The 19,451-nt window shown below is 41.1% G+C and overlaps 4 protein-coding genes across 4 annotated transcripts in view; all 4 read right to left on the bottom strand.

Moving 5' to 3' along the window:
• Positions 1-1,130: 1,130 nt before the first annotated feature.
• On the bottom strand, positions 1,131-3,517 carry LOC145657106 (uncharacterized). The gene is made up of 2 exons (XM_081711691.1): positions 2,546-3,517; positions 1,131-1,388 (listed from the first exon to the last, which is right to left on the bottom strand). Exons 1-2 carry the CDS (start codon positions 3,515-3,517, stop codon positions 1,131-1,133), a joined length of 1,230 nt encoding a protein of 409 aa, XP_081567817.1.
• A 2,353-nt stretch (positions 3,518-5,870) lies between these two features.
• LOC145657105 (uncharacterized) lies at positions 5,871-11,857 on the bottom strand. The gene is made up of 2 exons (XM_081711690.1): positions 11,025-11,857; positions 5,871-6,207 (listed from the first exon to the last, which is right to left on the bottom strand). Exons 1-2 carry the CDS (start codon positions 11,855-11,857, stop codon positions 5,871-5,873), a joined length of 1,170 nt encoding a protein of 389 aa, XP_081567816.1.
• A 970-nt stretch (positions 11,858-12,827) lies between these two features.
• Positions 12,828-14,233, bottom strand: LOC145657104 (uncharacterized). The gene is made up of 2 exons (XM_081711689.1): positions 13,406-14,233; positions 12,828-12,965 (listed from the first exon to the last, which is right to left on the bottom strand). Exons 1-2 carry the CDS (start codon positions 14,231-14,233, stop codon positions 12,828-12,830), a joined length of 966 nt encoding a protein of 321 aa, XP_081567815.1.
• A 130-nt stretch (positions 14,234-14,363) lies between these two features.
• The window catches only part of LOC113586057 (mucin-5B), a 36,360-nt gene continuing 31,272 nt past the window's right edge, over positions 14,364-19,451 (bottom strand). The window contains exons 32-34 of the mRNA XM_081711688.1: positions 18,292-19,014; positions 15,242-15,367; positions 14,364-14,524 (exon numbers count right to left, since the gene is read on the bottom strand). Coding sequence (XP_081567814.1) covers positions 14,364-14,524; positions 15,242-15,367; positions 18,292-19,014 — 1,010 coding nt within the window. The remainder of the gene's footprint in view (positions 14,525-15,241; positions 15,368-18,291; positions 19,015-19,451) is intronic.

The following is a 19,451-nucleotide window of genomic DNA, read 5'->3' as shown; positions in this document are numbered from 1 at the left end:
CCACATCCTGTCCTATTTCTGAAAGAGGCAGTGTCGGAAAGAGTTTTGCTCTGCATTCAACATTGGTTGGACTGGAACAGATGTTAGGATAAATGTCAGTTATCCTTTTAATTGGTACTATTTCACCACCGTTGGGACCTGTTGTAGGAGGGCCAAAGTCCATCCAATCTGACCAAATGCATGAATTAGTGCATCTTTCTCTTGTTGGGGTAGGTGTTGGCAAAGGTGCAGTTGTTGTTGTTGTGGAAGTTGAGCTTGTTGGTAAAGGTGTTTTTTTGCTTGTGGTTGGTTCAGATGTCGTCTGAGTGGCAGTGGTAGTAATTGAGGTTGTTTCTGGAGGTGTTGGTTTTGTGGGGGGTGTTGTTGTAGATGTTGTTTTTGGTGAAGACAGTGTTGTTCTTGTTGTTGTTGTTGTAGGACTGGTACCACTTGTTGGACAATTTGTTTCACAACAGAGTACTCTAATCTCATAGTCAAAGCATTGCTGTTGAAGTCCCTGGTTTTGGTTCAGACATATCAGTCCATTCTGTGCATTACAAACCACATCCTGTCCTATTTCTGAAAGAGGCAGTGTCAGAAAGAGTTTTGCTCTGCATTCAACTTTGGTTGGACTGGAACAGATGTTAGGATAAATGTCAGTTATCCTTTTAATTGGTACTATTTCACCACCGTTGGGACCTGTTGTAGGAGGGCCAAAGTCCATCCAATCTGACCAAATGCATGATTTAGTGCATCTTTCTCTTGTTGGGGTAGGTGTTGGCAAAGGTGCAGTTGTTGTTGTTGTTGTGGAAGTTGAGCTTGTTGGTAAAGGTGTTTTTTTGGTTGTGGTTGGTTCAGATGTCGTCTGAGTGGCAGTGGTAGTAATTACGGTTGTTTCTGGGGGTGTTGGTTTTGTTGTGGATGTTGTTGTAGATGTTGTTTTTGGTGAAGACAGCATTGTTGTTGAGCTTGTTGGTAAAGGTGTTTTTTTGGTTGTGGTTGGTTCAGATGTCGTCTGAGTGGCAGTGGTAGTAATTACGGTTGTTTCTGGGGGTGTTGGTTTTGTGGTGGATGTTGTTGTAGATGTTTTTGGTGAAGACAGCATTGTTGTTGAGCTTGTTGGTAAAGGTGTTTTTTTGGTTGTGGTTGGTTCAGATGTCGTCTGAGTGGCAGTGGTAGTAATTACGGTTGTTTCTGGGGGTGTTGGTTTTGTTGTGGATGTTGTTGTAGATGTTGTTTTTGGTGAAGACAGCATTGTTGTTGAGCTTGTTGGTAAAGGTGTTTTTTTGGTTGTGGTTGGTGAAGATGTCGTCTGAGTGGCAGTGGTAGTAATTACGGTTGTTTCTGGGGGTGTTGGTTTTGTGGTGGATGTTGTAGATGTTTTTGGTGAAGACAGCATTGTTGTTGAGCTTGTTGGTAAAGGTGTTTTTATGGCTGTGGTTGGTGAAGATGTGGTCATAGTGGTAGTGGTAGTAATTGAACTTGTTGCTGGAGATTTTGTTGTTGTTGTAGATGTTGTTGTGGATGTAGTTTTTGATGAAGATTGTGTGTTTGTTGTTGTTGTGATTGTTGTAGGACTGGTACCAGATGTTGGACAATTTGTTTCACAACAAAGCACTCTAATCTCATAATCAAAGCATTGCTGTTGAAGACCCTGGTTTTGGTTCAGACATATCAATCCATTCTGTGCATTACAAACCACATCCTGTCCTATTTCTGAAAGAGGCAGTGTCGGAAAGAGTTTTGCTCTGCATTCAACATTGGTTGGACTGGAACAGATGTTAGGATAAATGTCAGTTATCCTTTTAATTGGTACTATTTCACCACCGTTGGGACCTGTTGTAGGAGGGCCAAAGTCCATCCAATCTGACCAAATGCATGATTTAGTGCATCTTTCTCTTGTTGGGGTAGGTGTTGGCAAAGGTGCAGTTGTTGTTGTTGTGGAAGTTGAGCTTGTTGGTAAAGGTGTTTTTTTGCTTGTGGTTGGTTCAGATGTCGTCTGAGTGGCAGTGGTAGTAATTGAGGTTGTTTCTGGAGGTGTTGGTTTTGTGGGGGGTGTTGTTGTAGATGTTGTTTTTGGTGAAGACAGTGTTGTTCTTGTTGTTGTTGTTGTAGGACTGGTACCACTTGTTGGACAATTTGTTTCACAACAGAGTACTCTAATCTCATAGTCAAAGCATTGCTGTTGAAGTCCCTGGTTTTGGTTCAGACATATCAGTCCATTCTGTGCATTACAAACCACATCCTGTCCTATTTCTGAAAGAGGCAGTGTCAGAAAGAGTTTTGCTCTGCATTCAACTTTGGTTGGACTGGAACAGATGTTAGGATAAATGTCAGTTATCCTTTTAATTGGTACTATTTCACCACCGTTGGGACCTGTTGTAGGAGGGCCAAAGTCCATCCAATCTGACCAAATGCATGATTTAGTGCATCTTTCTCTTGTTGGGGTAGGTGTTGGCAAAGGTGCAGTTGTTGTTGTTGTTGTGGAAGTTGAGCTTGTTGGTAAAGGTGTTTTTTTGGTTGTGGTTGGTTCAGATGTCGTCTGAGTGGCAGTGGTAGTAATTACGGTTGTTTCTGGGGGTGTTGGTTTTGTTGTGGATGTTGTTGTAGATGTTGTTTTTGGTGAAGACAGCATTGTTGTTGAGCTTGTTGGTAAAGGTGTTTTTTTGGTTGTGGTTGGTTCAGATGTCGTCTGAGTGGCAGTGGTAGTAATTACGGTTGTTTCTGGGGGTGTTGGTTTTGTGGTGGATGTTGTTGTAGATGTTTTTGGTGAAGACAGCATTGTTGTTGAGCTTGTTGGTAAAGGTGTTTTTTTGGTTGTGGTTGGTTCAGATGTCGTCTGAGTGGCAGTGGTAGTAATTACGGTTGTTTCTGGGGGTGTTGGTTTTGTTGTGGATGTTGTTGTAGATGTTGTTTTTGGTGAAGACAGCATTGTTGTTGAGCTTGTTGGTAAAGGTGTTTTTTTGGTTGTGGTTGGTGAAGATGTCGTCTGAGTGGCAGTGGTAGTAATTACGGTTGTTTCTGGGGGTGTTGGTTTTGTGGTGGATGTTGTAGATGTTTTTGGTGAAGACAGCATTGTTGTTGAGCTTGTTGGTAAAGGTGTTTTTATGGCTGTGGTTGGTGAAGATGTGGTCATAGTGGTAGTGGTAGTAATTGAACTTGTTGCTGGAGATTTTGTTGTTGTTGTAGATGTTGTTGTGGATGTAGTTTTTGATGAAGATTGTGTGTTTGTTGTTGTTGTGATTGTTGTAGGACTGGTACCAGATGTTGGACAATTTGTTTCACAACAAAGCACTCTAATCTCATAATCAAAGCACTGCTGTTGAAGACCCTGGTTTTGGTTCAGACATATCAATCCATTCTGTGCATTACAAATCACATCCTGTCCTATTTCTGAAAGAGGCAGTGTTGGAAAGAGTTTTGCTCTGCATTCAACATTGGTTGGACTGGAACAGACGTTAGGATAAATGTCAGTTATCCTTTTAATTGGTACTATTTCACCACCGTTGGGACCTGTTGTAGGAGGGCCAAAGTCCATCCAATCTGACCAAATGCATGATTTAGTGCATCTTTCTCTTGTTGGGGTAGGTGTTGGCAAAGGTGCAGTTGTTGTTGTTGTTGTGGAAGTTGAGCTTGTTGGTAAAGGTGTTTTTTTGGTTGTGGTTGGTTCAGATGTCGTCTGAGTGGCAGTGGTAGTAATTGAGGTTGTTTCTGGAGGTGTTGGTTTTGTGGGGGGTGTTGTTGTAGATGTTGTTTTTGGTGAAGACAGTGTTGTTCTTGTTGTTGTTGTTGTAGGACTGGTACCACTTGTTGGACAATTTGTTTCACAACAGAGTACTCTAATCTCATAGTCAAAGCATTGCTGTTGAAGTCCCTGGTTTTGGTTCAGACATATCAGTCCATTCTGTGCATTACAAACCACATCCTGTCCTATTTCTGAAAGAGGCAGTGTCGCAAAGAGTTTTGCTCTGCATTCAACTTTGGTTGGACTGGAACAGATGTTAGGATAAATGTCAGTTATCCTTTTAATTGGTACTATTTCACCACCGTTGGGACCTGTTGTAGGAGGGCCAAAGTCCATCCAATCTGACCAAATGCATGATTTAGTGCATCTTTCTCTTGTTGGGGTAGGTGTTGGCAAAGGTGCAGTTGTTGTTGTTGTTGTGGAAGTTGAGCTTGTTGGTAAAGGTGTTTTTTTGGTTGTGGTTGGTTCAGATGTCGTCTGAGTGGCAGTGGTAGTAATTACGGTTGTTTCTGGGGGTGTTGGTTTTGTTGTGGATGTTGTTGTAGATGTTGTTTTTGGTGAAGACAGCATTGTTGTTGAGCTTGTTGGTAAAGGTGTTTTTTTGGTTGTGGTTGGTGAAGATGTCGTCTGAGTGGCAGTGGTAGTAATTACGGTTGTTTCTGGGGGTGTTGGTTTTGTGGTGGATGTTGTTGTAGATGTTTTTGGTGAAGACAGCATTGTTGTTGAGCTTGTTGGTAAAGGTGTTTTTTTGGCTGTGGTTGGTGAAGATGTGGTCATAGTGGTAGTGGTAGTAATTGAACTTGTTGCTGGAGATTTTGTTGTTGTTGTAGATGTTGTTGTGGATGTAGTTTTTGATGAAGATTGTGTGTTTGTTGTTGTTGTGATTGTTGTAGGACTGGTACCAGATGTTGGACAATTTGTTTCACAACAAAGCACTCTAATCTCATAATCAAAGCATTGCTGTTGAAGACCCTGGTTTTGGTTCAGACATATCAATCCATTCTGTGCATTACAAACCACATCCTGTCCTATTTCTGAAAGAGGCAGTGTCGGAAAGAGTTTTGCTCTGCATTCAACATTGGTTGGACTGGAACAGATGTTAGGATAAATGTCAGTTATCCTTTTAATTGGTACTATTTCACCACCGTTGGGACCTGTTGTAGGAGGGCCAAAGTCCATCCAATCTGACCAAATGCATGATTTAGTGCATCTTTCTCTTGTTGGGGTAGGTGTTGGCAAAGGTGCAGTTGTTGTTGTTGTGGAAGTTGAGCTTGTTGGTAAAGGTGTTTTTTTGCTTGTGGTTGGTTCAGATGTCGTCTGAGTGGCAGTGGTAGTAATTGAGGTTGTTTCTGGAGGTGTTGGTTTTGTGGGGGGTGTTGTTGTAGATGTTGTTTTTGGTGAAGACAGTGTTGTTCTTGTTGTTGTTGTTGTAGGACTGGTACCACTTGTTGGACAATTTGTTTCACAACAGAGTACTCTAATCTCATAGTCAAAGCATTGCTGTTGAAGTCCCTGGTTTTGGTTCAGACATATCAGTCCATTCTGTGCATTACAAACCACATCCTGTCCTATTTCTGAAAGAGGCAGTGTCAGAAAGAGTTTTGCTCTGCATTCAACTTTGGTTGGACTGGAACAGATGTTAGGATAAATGTCAGTTATCCTTTTAATTGGTACTATTTCACCACCGTTGGGACCTGTTGTAGGAGGGCCAAAGTCCATCCAATCTGACCAAATGCATGATTTAGTGCATCTTTCTCTTGTTGGGGTAGGTGTTGGCAAAGGTGCAGTTGTTGTTGTTGTTGTGGAAGTTGAGCTTGTTGGTAAAGGTGTTTTTTTGGTTGTGGTTGGTTCAGATGTCGTCTGAGTGGCAGTGGTAGTAATTACGGTTGTTTCTGGGGGTGTTGGTTTTGTTGTGGATGTTGTTGTAGATGTTGTTTTTGGTGAAGACAGCATTGTTGTTGAGCTTGTTGGTAAAGGTGTTTTTTTGGTTGTGGTTGGTTCAGATGTCGTCTGAGTGGCAGTGGTAGTAATTACGGTTGTTTCTGGGGGTGTTGGTTTTGTGGTGGATGTTGTTGTAGATGTTTTTGGTGAAGACAGCATTGTTGTTGAGCTTGTTGGTAAAGGTGTTTTTTTGGTTGTGGTTGGTTCAGATGTCGTCTGAGTGGCAGTGGTAGTAATTACGGTTGTTTCTGGGGGTGTTGGTTTTGTTGTGGATGTTGTTGTAGATGTTGTTTTTGGTGAAGACAGCATTGTTGTTGAGCTTGTTGGTAAAGGTGTTTTTTTGGTTGTGGTTGGTGAAGATGTCGTCTGAGTGGCAGTGGTAGTAATTACGGTTGTTTCTGGGGGTGTTGGTTTTGTGGTGGATGTTGTAGATGTTTTTGGTGAAGACAGCATTGTTGTTGAGCTTGTTGGTAAAGGTGTTTTTATGGCTGTGGTTGGTGAAGATGTGGTCATAGTGGTAGTGGTAGTAATTGAACTTGTTGCTGGAGATTTTGTTGTTGTTGTAGATGTTGTTGTGGATGTAGTTTTTGATGAAGATTGTGTGTTTGTTGTTGTTGTGATTGTTGTAGGACTGGTACCAGATGTTGGACAATTTGTTTCACAACAAAGCACTCTAATCTCATAATCAAAGCACTGCTGTTGAAGACCCTGGTTTTGGTTCAGACATATCAATCCATTCTGTGCATTACAAATCACATCCTGTCCTATTTCTGAAAGAGGCAGTGTTGGAAAGAGTTTTGCTCTGCATTCAACATTGGTTGGACTGGAACAGATGTTAGGATAAATGTCAGTTATCCTTTTAATTGGTACTATTTCACCACCGTTGGGACCTGTTGTAGGAGGGCCAAAGTCCATCCAATCTGACCAAATGCATGATTTAGTGCATCTTTCTCTTGTTGGGGTAGGTGTTGGCAAAGGTGCAGTTGTTGTTGTTGTGGAAGTTGAGCTTGTTGGTAAAGGTGTTTTTTTGGTTGTGGTTGGTTCAGATGTCGTCTGAGTGGCAGTGGTAGTAATTGAGGTTGTTTCTGGAGGTGTTGGTTTTGTGGGGGGTGTTGTTGTAGATGTTGTTTTTGGTGAAGACAGTGTTGTTCTTGTTGTTGTTGTTGTAGGACTGGTACCACTTGTTGGACAATTTGTTTCACAACAGAGTACTCTAATCTCATAGTCAAAGCATTGCTGTTGAAGTCCCTGGTTTTGGTTCAGACATATCAGTCCATTCTGTGCATTACAAACCACATCCTGTCCTATTTCTGAAAGAGGCAGTGTCGCAAAGAGTTTTGCTCTGCATTCAACTTTGGTTGGACTGGAACAGATGTTAGGATAAATGTCAGTTATCCTTTTAATTGGTACTATTTCACCACCGTTGGGACCTGTTGTAGGAGGGCCAAAGTCCATCCAATCTGACCAAATGCATGATTTAGTGCATCTTTCTCTTGTTGGGGTAGGTGTTGGCAAAGGTGCAGTTGTTGTTGTTGTTGTGGAAGTTGAGCTTGTTGGTAAAGGTGTTTTTTTGGTTGTGGTTGGTTCAGATGTCGTCTGAGTGGCAGTGGTAGTAATTACGGTTGTTTCTGGGGGTGTTGGTTTTGTTGTGGATGTTGTTGTAGATGTTGTTTTTGGTGAAGACAGCATTGTTGTTGAGCTTGTTGGTAAAGGTGTTTTTTTGGTTGTGGTTGGTGAAGATGTGGTCATAGTGGTAGTGGTAGTAATTGAACTTGTTGCTGGAGATTTTGTTGTTGTTGTAGATGTTGTTGTGGATGTAGTTTTTGATGAAGATTGTGTGTTTGTTGTTGTTGTGATTGTTGTAGGACTGGTACCAGATGTTGGACAATTTGTTTCACAACAAAGCACTCTAATCTCATAATCAAAGCATTGCTGTTGAACACCCTGGTTTTGGTTCAGACATATCAATCCATTCTGTGCATTACAAACCACATCCTGTCCTATTTCTGAAAGAGGCAGTGTCGGAAAGAGTTTTGCTCTGCATTCAACATTGGTTGGACTGGAACAGATGTTAGGATAAATGTCAGTTATCCTTTTAAATGGTACTATTTCACCACCGTTGGGACCTGTTGTAGGAGGGCCAAAGTCCATCCAATCTGACCAAATGCATGATTTAGTGCATCTTTCTCTTGTTGGGGTAGGTGTTGGCAAAGGTGCAGTTGTTGTTGTTGTGGAAGTTGAGCTTGTTGGTAAAGGTGTTTTTTTGCTTGTGGTTGGTTCAGATGTCGTCTGAGTGGCAGTGGTAGTAATTGAGGTTGTTTCTGGAGGTGTTGGTTTTGTGGGGGGTGTTGTTGTAGATGTTGTTTTTGGTGAAGACAGTGTTGTTCTTGTTGTTGTTGTTGTAGGACTGGTACCACTTGTTGGACAATTTGTTTCACAACAGAGTACTCTAATCTCATAGTCAAAGCATTGCTGTTGAAGTCCCTGGTTTTGGTTCAGACATATCAGTCCATTCTGTGCATTACAAACCACATCCTGTCCTATTTCTGAAAGAGGCAGTGTCAGAAAGAGTTTTGCTCTGCATTCAACTTTGGTTGGACTGGAACAGATGTTAGGATAAATGTCAGTTATCCTTTTAATTGGTACTATTTCACCACCGTTGGGACCTGTTGTAGGAGGGCCAAAGTCCATCCAATCTGACCAAATGCATGATTTAGTGCATCTTTCTCTTGTTGGGGTAGGTGTTGGCAAAGGTGCAGTTGTTGTTGTTGTTGTGGAAGTTGAGCTTGTTGGTAAAGGTGTTTTTTTGGTTGTGGTTGGTTCAGATGTCGTCTGAGTGGCAGTGGTAGTAATTACGGTTGTTTCTGGGGGTGTTGGTTTTGTTGTGGATGTTGTTGTAGATGTTGTTTTTGGTGAAGACAGCATTGTTGTTGAGCTTGTTGGTAAAGGTGTTTTTTTGGTTGTGGTTGGTTCAGATGTCGTCTGAGTGGCAGTGGTAGTAATTACTGTTGTTTCTGGGGGTGTTGGTTTTGTGGTGGATGTTGTTGTAGATGTTTTTGGTGAAGACAGCATTGTTGTTGAGCTTGTTGGTAAAGGTGTTTTTTTGGTTGTGGTTGGTTCAGATGTCGTCTGAGTGGCAGTGGTAGTAATTACGGTTGTTTCTGGGGGTGTTGGTTTTGTTGTGGATGTTGTTGTAGATGTTGTTTTTGGTGAAGACAGCATTGTTGTTGAGCTTGTTGGTAAAGGTGTTTTTTTGGTTGTGGTTGGTTCAGATGTCGTCTGAGTGGCAGTGGTAGTAATTACGGTTGTTTTGGGGGGTGTTGGTTTTGTGGTGGATGTTGTAGATGTTTTTGGTGAAGACAGCATTGTTGTTGAGCTTGTTGGTAAAGGTGTTTTTATGGCTGTGGTTGGTGAAGATGTGGTCATAGTGGTAGTGGTAGTAATTGAACTTGTTGCTGGAGATTTTGTTGTTGTTGTAGATGTTGTTGTGGATGTAGTTTTTGATGAAGATTGTGTGTTTGTTGTTGTTGTGATTGTTGTAGGACTGGTACCAGATGTTGGACAATTTGTTTCACAACAAAGCACTCTAATCTCATAATCAAAGCACTGCTGTTGAAGACCCTGGTTTTGGTTCAGACATATCAATCCATTCTGTGCATTACAAATCACATCCTGTACTATTTCTGAAAGAGGCAGTGTTGGAAAGAGTTTTGCTCTGCATTCAACATTGGTTGGACTGGAACAGATGTTAGGATAAATGTCAGTTATCCTTTTAATTGGTACTATTTCACCACCGTTGGGACCTGTTGTAGGAGGGCCAAAGTCCATCCAATCTGACCAAATGCATGATTTAGTGCATCTTTCTCTTGTTGGGGTAGGTGTTGGCAAAGGTGCAGTTGTTGTTGTTGTTGTGGAAGTTGAGCTTGTTGGTAAAGGTGTTTTTTTGGTTGTGGTTGGTTCAGATGTCGTCTGAGTGGCAGTGGTAGTAATTGAGGTTGTTTCTGGAGGTGTTGGTTTTGTGGGGGGTGTTATTGTAGATGTTGTTTTTGGTGAAGACAGTGTTGTTCTTGTTGTTGTTGTTGTAGGACTGGTACCACTTGTTGGACAATTTGTTTCACAACAGAGTACTCTAATCTCATAGTCAAAGCATTGCTGTTGAAGTCCCTGGTTTTGGTTCAGACATATCAGTCCATTCTGTGCATTACAAACCACATCCTGTCCTATTTCTGAAAGAGGCAGTGTCGGAAAGAGTTTTGCTCTGCATTCAACATTGGTTGGACTGAAACAGATGTTAGGATAAATGTCAGTTATCCTTTTAATTGGTACTATTTCACCACCGTTGGGACCTGTTGTAGGAGGGCCAAAGTCCATCCAATCTGACCAAATGCATGATTTAGTGCATCTTTCTCTTGTTGGGGTAGGTGTTGGCAAAGGTGCAGTTGTTGTTGTTGTTGTGGAAGTTGAGCTGGTTGGTAAAGGTGTTTTTTTGGTTGTGGTTGGTTCAGATGTCGTCTGAGTGGCAGTGGTAGTAATTACGGTTGTTTCTGGGGGTGTTGGTTTTGTTGTGGATGTTGTTGTAGATGTTGTTTTTGGTGAAGACAGCATTGTTGTTGAGCTTGTTGGTAAAGGTGTTTTTTTGGTTGTGGTTGGTGAAGATGTCGTCTGAGTGGCAGTGGTAGTAATTACGGTTGTTTCTGGGGGTGTTGGTTTTGTGGTGGATGTTGTAGATGTTTTTGGTGAAGACAGCATTGTTGTTGAGCTTGTTGGTAAAGGTGTTTTTTTGGTTGTGGTTGGTGAAGATGTCGTCTGAGTGGCAGTGGTAGTAATTACGGTTGTTTCTGGGGGTGTTGGTTTTGTGGTGGATGTTGTTGTAGATGTTGTTTTTGGTGAAGACAGCATTGTTGTTGAGCTTGCTGGTAAAGGTGTTTTTTTGGCTGTGGTTGGTGAAGATGTGGTCATGGTGGTAGTGGTAGTAATTGAACTTGTTGCTGGAGATTTTGTTGTTGTTGTGGATGTAGTTTTTGATGAAGATTGTGTGCTTGTTGTTGTTGTGATTGTTGTAGGACTGGTACCAGATGTTGGACAATTTGTTTCACAACAGAGTACTCTAATCTCATAATCAAAGCATTGCTGTTGAAGACCCTGGTTTTGGTTCAGGCATATCAATCCATTCTGTGCATTACAAATCACATCCTGTCCTATTTCTGAAAGAGGCAGTGTCGGAAAGAGTTTTGCTCTGCATTCAACTTTGGTTGGACTGGAACAGATGTTAGGATAAATGTCAGTTATCCTTTTAATTGGTACTATTTCACCACCGTTGGGACCTGTTGTAGGAGGGCCAAAGGCCATCCAATCTGACCAAATGCATGATTTAGTGCATCTTTCTCTTGTTGGGGTAGGTGTTGGCAAAGGTGCAGTTGTTGTTGTTGTTGTGGAAGTTGAGCTTGTTGGTAAAGGTGTTTTTTTGGTTGTGGTTGGTTCAGATGTCGTCTGAGTGGCAGTGGTAGTAATTACGGTTGTTTCTGGGGGTGTTGGTTTTGTTGTGGATGTTGTTGTAGATGTTGTTTTTGGTGAAGACAGCATTGTTGTTGAGCTTGTTGGTAAAGGTGTTTTTTTGGTTGTGGTTGGTGAAGATGTCATCTGAGTGGCAGTGGTAGTAATTACGGTTGTTTCTGGGGGTGTTGGTTTTGTGGTGGATGTTGTTGTAGATGTTTTTGGTGAAGACAGCATTGTTGTTGAGCTTGTTGGTAAAGGTGTTTTTTTGGCTGTGGTTGGTGAAGATGTGGTCATAGTGGTAGTGGTAGTAATTGAACTTGTTGCTGGAGATTTTGTTGTTGTTGTAGATGTTGTTGTGGATGTAGTTTTTGATGAAGATTGTGTGTTTGTTGTTGTTGTGATTGTTGTAGGACTGGTACCAGATGTCGGACAATTTGTTTCACAACAGAGTACTCTAATCTCATAATCAAAGCATTGCTGTTGAAGACCCTGGTTTTGGTTCAGACATATCAATCCATTCTGTGCATTACAAACCACATCCTGTCCTATTTCTGAAAGAGGCAGTGTCGCAAAGAGTTTTGCTCTGCATTCAACTTTGGTTGGACTGGAACAGATGTTAGGATAAATGTCAGTTATCCTTTTAATTGGTACTATTTCACCACCGTTGGGACCTGTTGTAGGAGGGCCAAAGTCCATCCAATCTGACCAAATGCATGATTTAGTGCATCTTTCTCTTGTTGGGGTAGGTGTTGGCAAAGGTGCAGTTGTTGTTGTTGTTGTGGAAGTTGAGCTTGTTGGTAAAGGTGTTTTTTTGGTTGTGGTTGGTTCAGATGTCGTCTGAGTGGCAGTGGTAGTAATTACGGTTGTTTCTGGGGGTGTTGGTTTTGTTGTGGATGTTGTTGTAGATGTTGTTTTTGGTGAAGACAGCATTGTTGTTGAGCTTGTTGGTAAAGGTGTTTTTTTGGTTGTGGTTGGTGAAGATGTCGTCTGAGTGGCAGTGGTAGTAATTACGGTTGTTTCTGGGGGTGTTGGTTTTGTGGTGGATGTTGTAGATGTTTTTGGTGAAGACAGCATTGTTGTTGAGCTTGTTGGTAAAGGTGTTTTTTTGGCTGTGGTTGGTGAAGATGTGGTCATAGTGGTAGTGGTAGTAATTGAACTTGTTGCTGGAGATTTTGTTGTTGTTGTAGATGTTGTTGTGGATGTAGTTTTTGATGAAGATTGTGTGTTTGTTGTTGTTGTGATTGTTGTAGGACTGGTACCAGATGTTGGACAATTTGTTTCACAACAGAGTACTCTAATCTCATAATCAAAGCATTGCTGTTGAAGACCCTGGTTTTGGTTCAGACATATCAATCCATTCTGTGCATTACAAATCACATCCTGTCCTATTTCTGAAAGAGGCAGTGTCGGAAAGAGTTTTGCTCTGCATTCAACATTGGTTGGACTGGAACAGATGTTAGGATAAATGTCAGTTATCCTTTTAATTGGTACTATTTCACCACCGTTGGGACCTGTTGTAGGAGGGCCAAAGTCCATCCAATCTGACCAAATGCATGATTTAGTGCATCTTTCTCTTGTTGGGGTAGGTGTTGGCAAAGGTGCAGTTGTTGTTGTTGTTGTGGAAGTTGAGCTTGTTGGTAAAGGTGTTTTTTTGGTTGTGGTTGGTTCAGATGTCGTCTGAGTGGCAGTGGTAGTAATTGAGGTTGTTTCTGGAGGTGTTGGTTTTGTGGGGGGTGTTGTTGTAGATGTTGTTTTTGGTGAAGACAGTGTTGTTCTTGTTGTTGTTGTTGTAGGACTGGTACCACTTGTTGGACAATTTGTTTCACAACAGAGTACTCTAATCTCATAGTCAAAGCATTGCTGTTGAAGACCCTGGTTTTGGTTCAGACATATCAATCCATTCTGTGCATTACAAATCACATCCTGTCCTATTTCTGAAAGAGGCAGTGTCGGAAAGAGTTTTGCTCTGCATTCAACTTTGGTTGGACTGGAACAGATGTTAGGATAAATGTCAGTTATCCTTTTAATTGGTACTATTTCACCACCGTTGGGATCTGTTGTAGGAGGGCCAAAGTCCATCCAATCTGACCAAATGCATGATTTAGTGCATCTTTCTCTTGTTGGGGTAGGTGTTGGCAAAGGTGCAGTTGTTGTTGTTGTTGTGGAAGTTGAGCTTGTTGGTAAAGGTGTTTTTTTGGTTGTGGTTGGTTCAGATGTCGTCTGAGTGGCAGTGGTAGTAATTACGGTTGTTTCTGGGGGTGTTGGTTTTGTTGTGGATGTTGTTGTAGATGTTGTTTTTGGTGAAGACAGAATTGTTGTTGAGCTTGTTGGTAAAGGTGTTTTTTTGGTTGTGGTTGGTTCAGATGTCGTCTGAGTGGCAGTGGTAGTAATTACGGTTGTTTCTGGGGCTGTTGGTTTTGTGGTGGATGTTGTTGTAGATGTTGTTTTTGGTGAAGACAGCATTGTTGTTGAGCTTGTTGGTAAAGGTGTTTTTTTGGTTGTGGTTGGTGAAGATGTCGTCTGAGTGGCAGTGGTAGTAATTACGGTTGTTTCTGGGGGTGTTGGTTTTGTGGTGGATGTTGTTGTAGATGTTTTTGGTGAAGACAGCATTGTTGTTGAGCTTGTTGGTAAAGGTGTTTTTTTGGCTGTGGTTGGTGAAGATGTGGTCATAGTGGTAGTGGTAGTAATTGAACTTGTTGCTGGAGATTTTGTTGTTGTTGTAGATGTTGTTGTGGATGTAGTTTTTGATGAAGATTGTGTGTTTGTTGTTGTTGTGATTGTTGTAGGACTGGTACCAGATGTTGGACAATTTGTTTCACAACAGAGTACTCTAATCTCATAATCAAAGCATTGCTGTTGAAGACCCTGGTTTTGGTTCAGACATATCAATCCATTCTGTGCATTACAAATCACATCCTGTCCTATTTCTGAAAGAGGCAGTGTCGGAAAGAGTTTTGCTCTGCATTCAACTTTGGTTGGACTGGAACAGATGTTAGGATAAATGTCAGTTATCCTTTTAATTGGTACTATTTCACCACCGTTGGGACCTGTTGTAGGAGGGCCAAAGTCCATCCAATCTGACCAAATGCATGATTTAGTGCATCTTTCTCTTGTTGGGGTAGGTGTTGGCAAAGGTGCAGTTGTTGTTGTTGTTGTGGAAGTTGAGCTTGTTGGTAAAGGTGTTTTTTTGGTTGTGGTTGGTTCAGATGTCGTCTGAGTGGCAGTGGTAGTAATTACGGTTGTTTCTGGGGGTGTTGGTTTTGTTGTGGATGTTGTTGTAGATGTTGTTTTTGGTGAAGACAGCATTGTTGTTGAGCTTGTTGGTAAAGGTGTTTTTTTGGTTGTGGTTGGTGAAGATGTCGTCTGAGTGGCAGTGGTAGTAATTACGGTTGTTTCTGGGGGTGTTGGTTTTGTGGTGGATGTTGTTGTAGATGTTTTTGGTGAAGACAGCATTGTTGTTGAGCTTGTTGGTAAAGGTGTTTTTTTGGCTGTGGTTGGTGAAGATGTGGTCATAGTGGTAGTGGTAGTAATTGAACTTGTTGCTGGAGATTTTGTTGTTGTTGTAGATGTTGTTGTGGATGTAGTTTTTGATGAAGATTGTGTGTTTGTTGTTGTTGTGATTGTTGTAGGACTGGTACCAGATGTTGGACAATTTGTTTCACAACAGAGTACTCTAATCTCATAATCAAAGCATTGCTGTTGAAGACCCTGGTTTTGGTTCAGACATATCAATCCATTCTGTGCATTACAAATCACATCCTGTCCTATTTCTGAAAGAGGCAGTGTCGGAAAGAGTTTTGCTCTGCATTCAACTTTGGTTGGACTGGAACAGATGTTAGGATAAATGTCAGTTATCCTTTTAATTGGTACTATTTCACCACCGTTGGGACCTGTTGTAGCAGGGCCAAAGTCCATCCAATCTGACCAAATGCATGATTTAGTGCATCTTTCTCTTGTTGGGGTAGGTGTTGGCAAAGGTGCAGTTGTTGTTGTTGTTGTGGAAGTTGAGCTTGTTGGTAAAGGTGTTTTTTTGGTTGTGGTTGGTTCAGATGTCGTCTGAGTGGCAGTGGTAGTAATTACGGTTGTTTCTGGGGGTGTTGGTTTTGTTGTGGATGTTGTTGTAGATGTTGTTTTTGGTGAAGACAGCATTGTTGTTGAGCTTGTTGGTAAAGGTGTTTTTTTGGTTGTGGTTGGTGAAGATGTCGTCTGAGTGGCAGTGGTAGTAATTACGGTTGTTTCTGGGGGTGTTGGTTTTGTGGTGGATGTTGTTGTAGATGTTTTTGGTGAAGACAGCATTGTTGTTGAGCTTGTTGGTAAAGGTGTTTTTTTGGCTGTGGTTGGTGAAGATGTGGTCATAGTGGTAGTGGTAGTAATTGAACTTGTTGCTGGAGATTTTGTTGTTGTTGTAGATGTTGTTGTGGATGTAGTTTTTGATGAAGATTGTGTGTTTGTTGTTGTTGTGATTGTTGTAGGACTGGTACCAGATGTTGGACAATTTGTTTCACAACAGAGTACTCTAATCTCATAATCAAAGCATTGCTGTTGAAGACCCTGGTTTTGGTTGAGACATATCAATCCATTCTGTGCATTACAAATCACATCCTGTCCTATTTCTGAAAGAGGCAGTGTCGGAAAGAGTTTTGCTCTGCATTCAACATTGGTTGGACTGGAACAGATGTTAGGATAAATGTCAGTTATCCTTTTAATTGGTACTATTTCACCACTGTTGGGACCTGTTGTAGGAGGACCAAAGTCCATCCAATCTGACCAAATGCATGACTTGGTGCATTTTCCTGTTGTTGGGGTAGGTGTTTGTTTAGGTGTGGTTGTAATTGTTGTGGAAGTTGAGCTTGTTGGTAAAGGTGTTTTTTTGGTTGTGGTTGGTTCAAATGTCGTCTGAGTGGCAGTGGTACTAATTGAGGTTGTTTCTGGAGGTGTTGGTTTTGTGGTGGGTGTTGTTGTAGATGTTGTTTTTGGTGAAGATAGTGTTGTTCTTGTTGTTGTTGTTGTAGGGCTGGTACCACTTGTTGGACAATTTGTTTCACAGCAGAGTACTCTAATCTCATAGTCAAAGCATTGCTGTTGAAGTCCCTGGTTTTGGTTCAGACATATCAGTCCATTCTGTGCATTACAAACCACATCCTGTCCTATCTCTGAAAGAGGCAGCGTCGGAAAGAGTTTTGCTCTGCATTCCACTTCAGTTGGACTGGAACAGATGTTAGGATAAATGTCAGTTATCCTTTTAATTGGTACTATTTCACCACCGTTGGGACCTGTTGTAGGAGGGCCAAAGTCCATCCAATCTGACCAAATGCATGACTTATTGCATATTCCTCTTGTTGGGGTAGGTGTTGGCAAAGGTGCAGTTGTTGTTGTGGTTGTGGAAGTTGAACTTGTTGGTAAAGGTGTTTTTTTGGTTGTGGTTAGTTCAGATGTCATCTGAGTGGCAGTGGTAGTAATTACGGTTGTTTCTGGGGGTGTTGGTTTTGTTGTGGATGTTGTTGTAGATGTTGTTTTTGGTGAAGACAGCATTGTTGTTGAGCTTGTTGGTAAAGGTGTTTTTTTGGCTGTGGTTGGTGAAGATGTGGTCTGAGTGGCAGTGGTAGTAACTGAACTTGTTTCTGGAGATTTTGTTGTTGTAGATGTTGTAGATTTTGTTTTTGGTGAAGATACCGTTGTTGTTGTTGTTGTACATTCTATGTCTTGACAACATTTGGCTTTTATTTCATAATCAAGACATATTAGAGTTTGATATTTATTCTCACAAATTAGACCAGAGTTAGTGCATGTAACATTTTGGTGTAATTCCGATAATTTCACACCTGGATAGCGCACTGCTTGACATTTGACTTCAACTGGTTTTTTACATACTTTGTAGCGTCCAGACTTAATTATATTGTTTATTGTTTCATTGTCACCTCCATTTGGCCCATATTCAGGATAGTCAACATTCATCCATGGTGTCCAGGAGCAGACTTTACAGTGCTGTGGTATGTGAGTTGTTACCTTTTTTGTAGTTGTTGATTGTTTTGGTTCCTTTGTTATACAATGCCTGTTGTCACAGCAATAAACTCGTATTTGGTAGTTGAGACATAATGGAAAAGGGCCAGTTTGTTCTTTGTTCTTACATATCAATCCTATGTTCACATTACATTCAGCAACTTGTCCAACTTCATTTATGCTTTTATTTGGATACTTTTCAGCTTGACACTGTATTTTGCTTGGGTCATCACAGATTTTGTAGCCAGCTGCCCTAATATTTTTGTATGTCTCAGAGTCACCTCCATTAAGACCAGGGGTAGGGAATGTTGTGTCAAACCATTGTGACCATTCACATGATTTGTGACATGTAGTCTGAGGTGGCCCAAAAGTTGTTGGTTGTGGTGTTGTTGTAGATGTTTTTGGTGAAGACAGCATTGTTGTTGAGCTTGTTGGTAAAGGTGTTTTTTTGGCTGTGGTTGGTGAAGATGTGGTCATAGTGGTAGTGGTAGTAATTGAACTTGTTGCTGGAGATTTTGTTGTTGTTGTAGATGTTGTTGTGGATGTAGTTTTTGATGAAGATTGTGTGTTTGTTGTTGTTGTGATTGTTGTAGGACTGGTACCAGATGTTGGACAATTTGTTTCACAACAGAGTACTCTAATCTCATAATCAAAGCATTGCTGTTGAAGACCCTGGTTTTGGTTCAGACATATCAATCCATTCTGTGCATTACAAATCACATCCTGTCCTATTTCTGAAAGAGGCAGTGTCGGAAAGAGTTTTGCTCTGCATTCAACTTTGGTTGGACTGGAACAGATGTTAGGATAAATGTCAGTTATCCTTTTAATTGGTACTATTTCACCACCATTGGGACCTGTTGTAGGAGGTCCAAAGTCCATCCAATCTGACCAAATGCATGACTTGGTGCATCTTCCTGTTGTTGGGGTAGCTGTTGGCAAAGGTGCAGTTGTTGTTGTTGTTGTGGAAGTTGAGCTTGTTGGTAAAGGTGTTTTTTTGGCTGTGGTTGGTGAAGATGTGGTCTGAGTGGCAGTGGTAGTAACTGAACTTGTTTCTGGAGATTTTGTTGTTGTAGATGTAGATTTTGTTTTTGGTGAAGATACCGTTGTTGTTGTTGTTGTTGTTGTTGTACATTCTATGGCTTGACAACATTTGGCTTTTATTTCATAATCAAGACATATTAGAGTTTGATATTTATTCTCACAAATTAGACCAGAGTTAGTGCATGTAACATTTTGGTGTAATTCCGATAATTTCACACCTGGATAGCGCACTGCTTGACATTTGACTTCAACTGGTTTTTTACATACTTTGTAGCGTCCAGACTTAATTATATTGTTTATTGTTTCATTGTCACCTCCATTTGGCCCATATTCAGGATAGTCAACATTCATCCATGGTGTCCAGGAGCAGACTTTACAGTGCTGTGGTATGTGAGTTGTTACCTTTTTTGTAGTTGTTGATTGTTTTGGTTCCTTTGTTATACAATGCCTGTTGTCACAGCAATAAACTCGTATTTGGTAGTTGAGACATAATGGAAAAGGGCCAGTTTGTTCTTTGTTCTTACATATCAATCCTATGTTCACATTACATTCAGCAACTTGTCCAACTTCATTTATGCTTTTATTTGGATACTTTTCAGCTTGACACTGTATTTTGCTTGGGTCATCACAGATTTTGTAGCCAGCTGCCCTAATATTTTTGTATGTCTCAGAGTCACCTCCATTAAGACCAGGGGTAGGGAATGTTGTGTCAAACCATTGTGACCATTCACATGATTTGTGACATGTAGTCTGAGGTGGCCCAAATGTTGTTGGTTGTGGTGTTGTTGTAGTACCAGGCTCTATAGTTGACACTGAAAAATGAATAATTTACATGGCATTCAGAATGTTGTATGCTATTACACACTTATTAACCTAAACCAAACTTTCTCTTCCTAATGTAACCCCTTCTTTTTAATCTTTTTTAGCCTTGCCTTTTTCTATTGCATTGTTTCTGAGTGCAAACCTCAGTTGGTTACAGTTTAAAGAGAGTTTAATGTGAGGATGTGAATTCTGGAAGGAGGAAAAGAACTCTGAGAACTTGGACTGAAATTCAGGGTGGCTTTTGCTTTGTATTAGAAGGCCAGACCCCTTTTCCTATAAAACTGAGATATAGGAGCACAGGTTCAGGGTCAGCCAGCTTCTTTCAGAGTAAGGAGAATTGGGGAGCAGAGAAAGGTTGTGGGGTATAAAACTTAGAAATGAAGGTCAGAATAGAAATTGGGAATATATATTGGAATTTTGCTAGGTG

Source organism: Electrophorus electricus, chromosome 3, assembly GCF_041902795.1.
Source record: "Electrophorus electricus isolate QZ-2024a chromosome 3, ASM4190279v1, whole genome shotgun sequence".
Lineage (NCBI taxonomy): Eukaryota > Metazoa > Chordata > Actinopteri > Gymnotiformes > Gymnotidae > Electrophorus > Electrophorus electricus.
This window is presented reverse-complemented; position numbering and strand designations above follow the sequence as displayed.

Excerpts from the sequence above, each read along its gene's own strand:
- LOC145657105 (XM_081711690.1), bottom strand. The coding sequence starts at position 11,857 with ATGGACTTTGGCCCTCCTACAACAGGTCCCAACGGTGGTGAAATAGTA. Across the intron at positions 6,208-11,024 it reads TGCACTAAATCATGCATTTG|CAACAAGTTCAATTACTACC; the intron begins GTCAGATTGGAT and ends CAAAATCTCCAG.
- LOC145657104 (XM_081711689.1), bottom strand. The coding sequence starts at position 14,233 with ATGGACTTTGGCCCTCCTACAACAGGTCCCAACGGTGGTGAAATAGTA. Across the intron at positions 12,966-13,405 it reads CAACACCCCCAGAAACAACC|TGGTACCAGTCCTACAACAA; the intron begins GTAATTACTACC and ends TTGTCCAACAAG.
- LOC145657106 (XM_081711691.1), bottom strand. The coding sequence starts at position 3,517 with ATGGACTTTGGCCCTCCTACAACAGGTCCCAACGGTGGTGAAATAGTA. Across the intron at positions 1,389-2,545 it reads CAACACCCCCAGAAACAACC|CTCAACAACAATGCTGTCTT; the intron begins GTAATTACTACC and ends TTTACCAACAAG.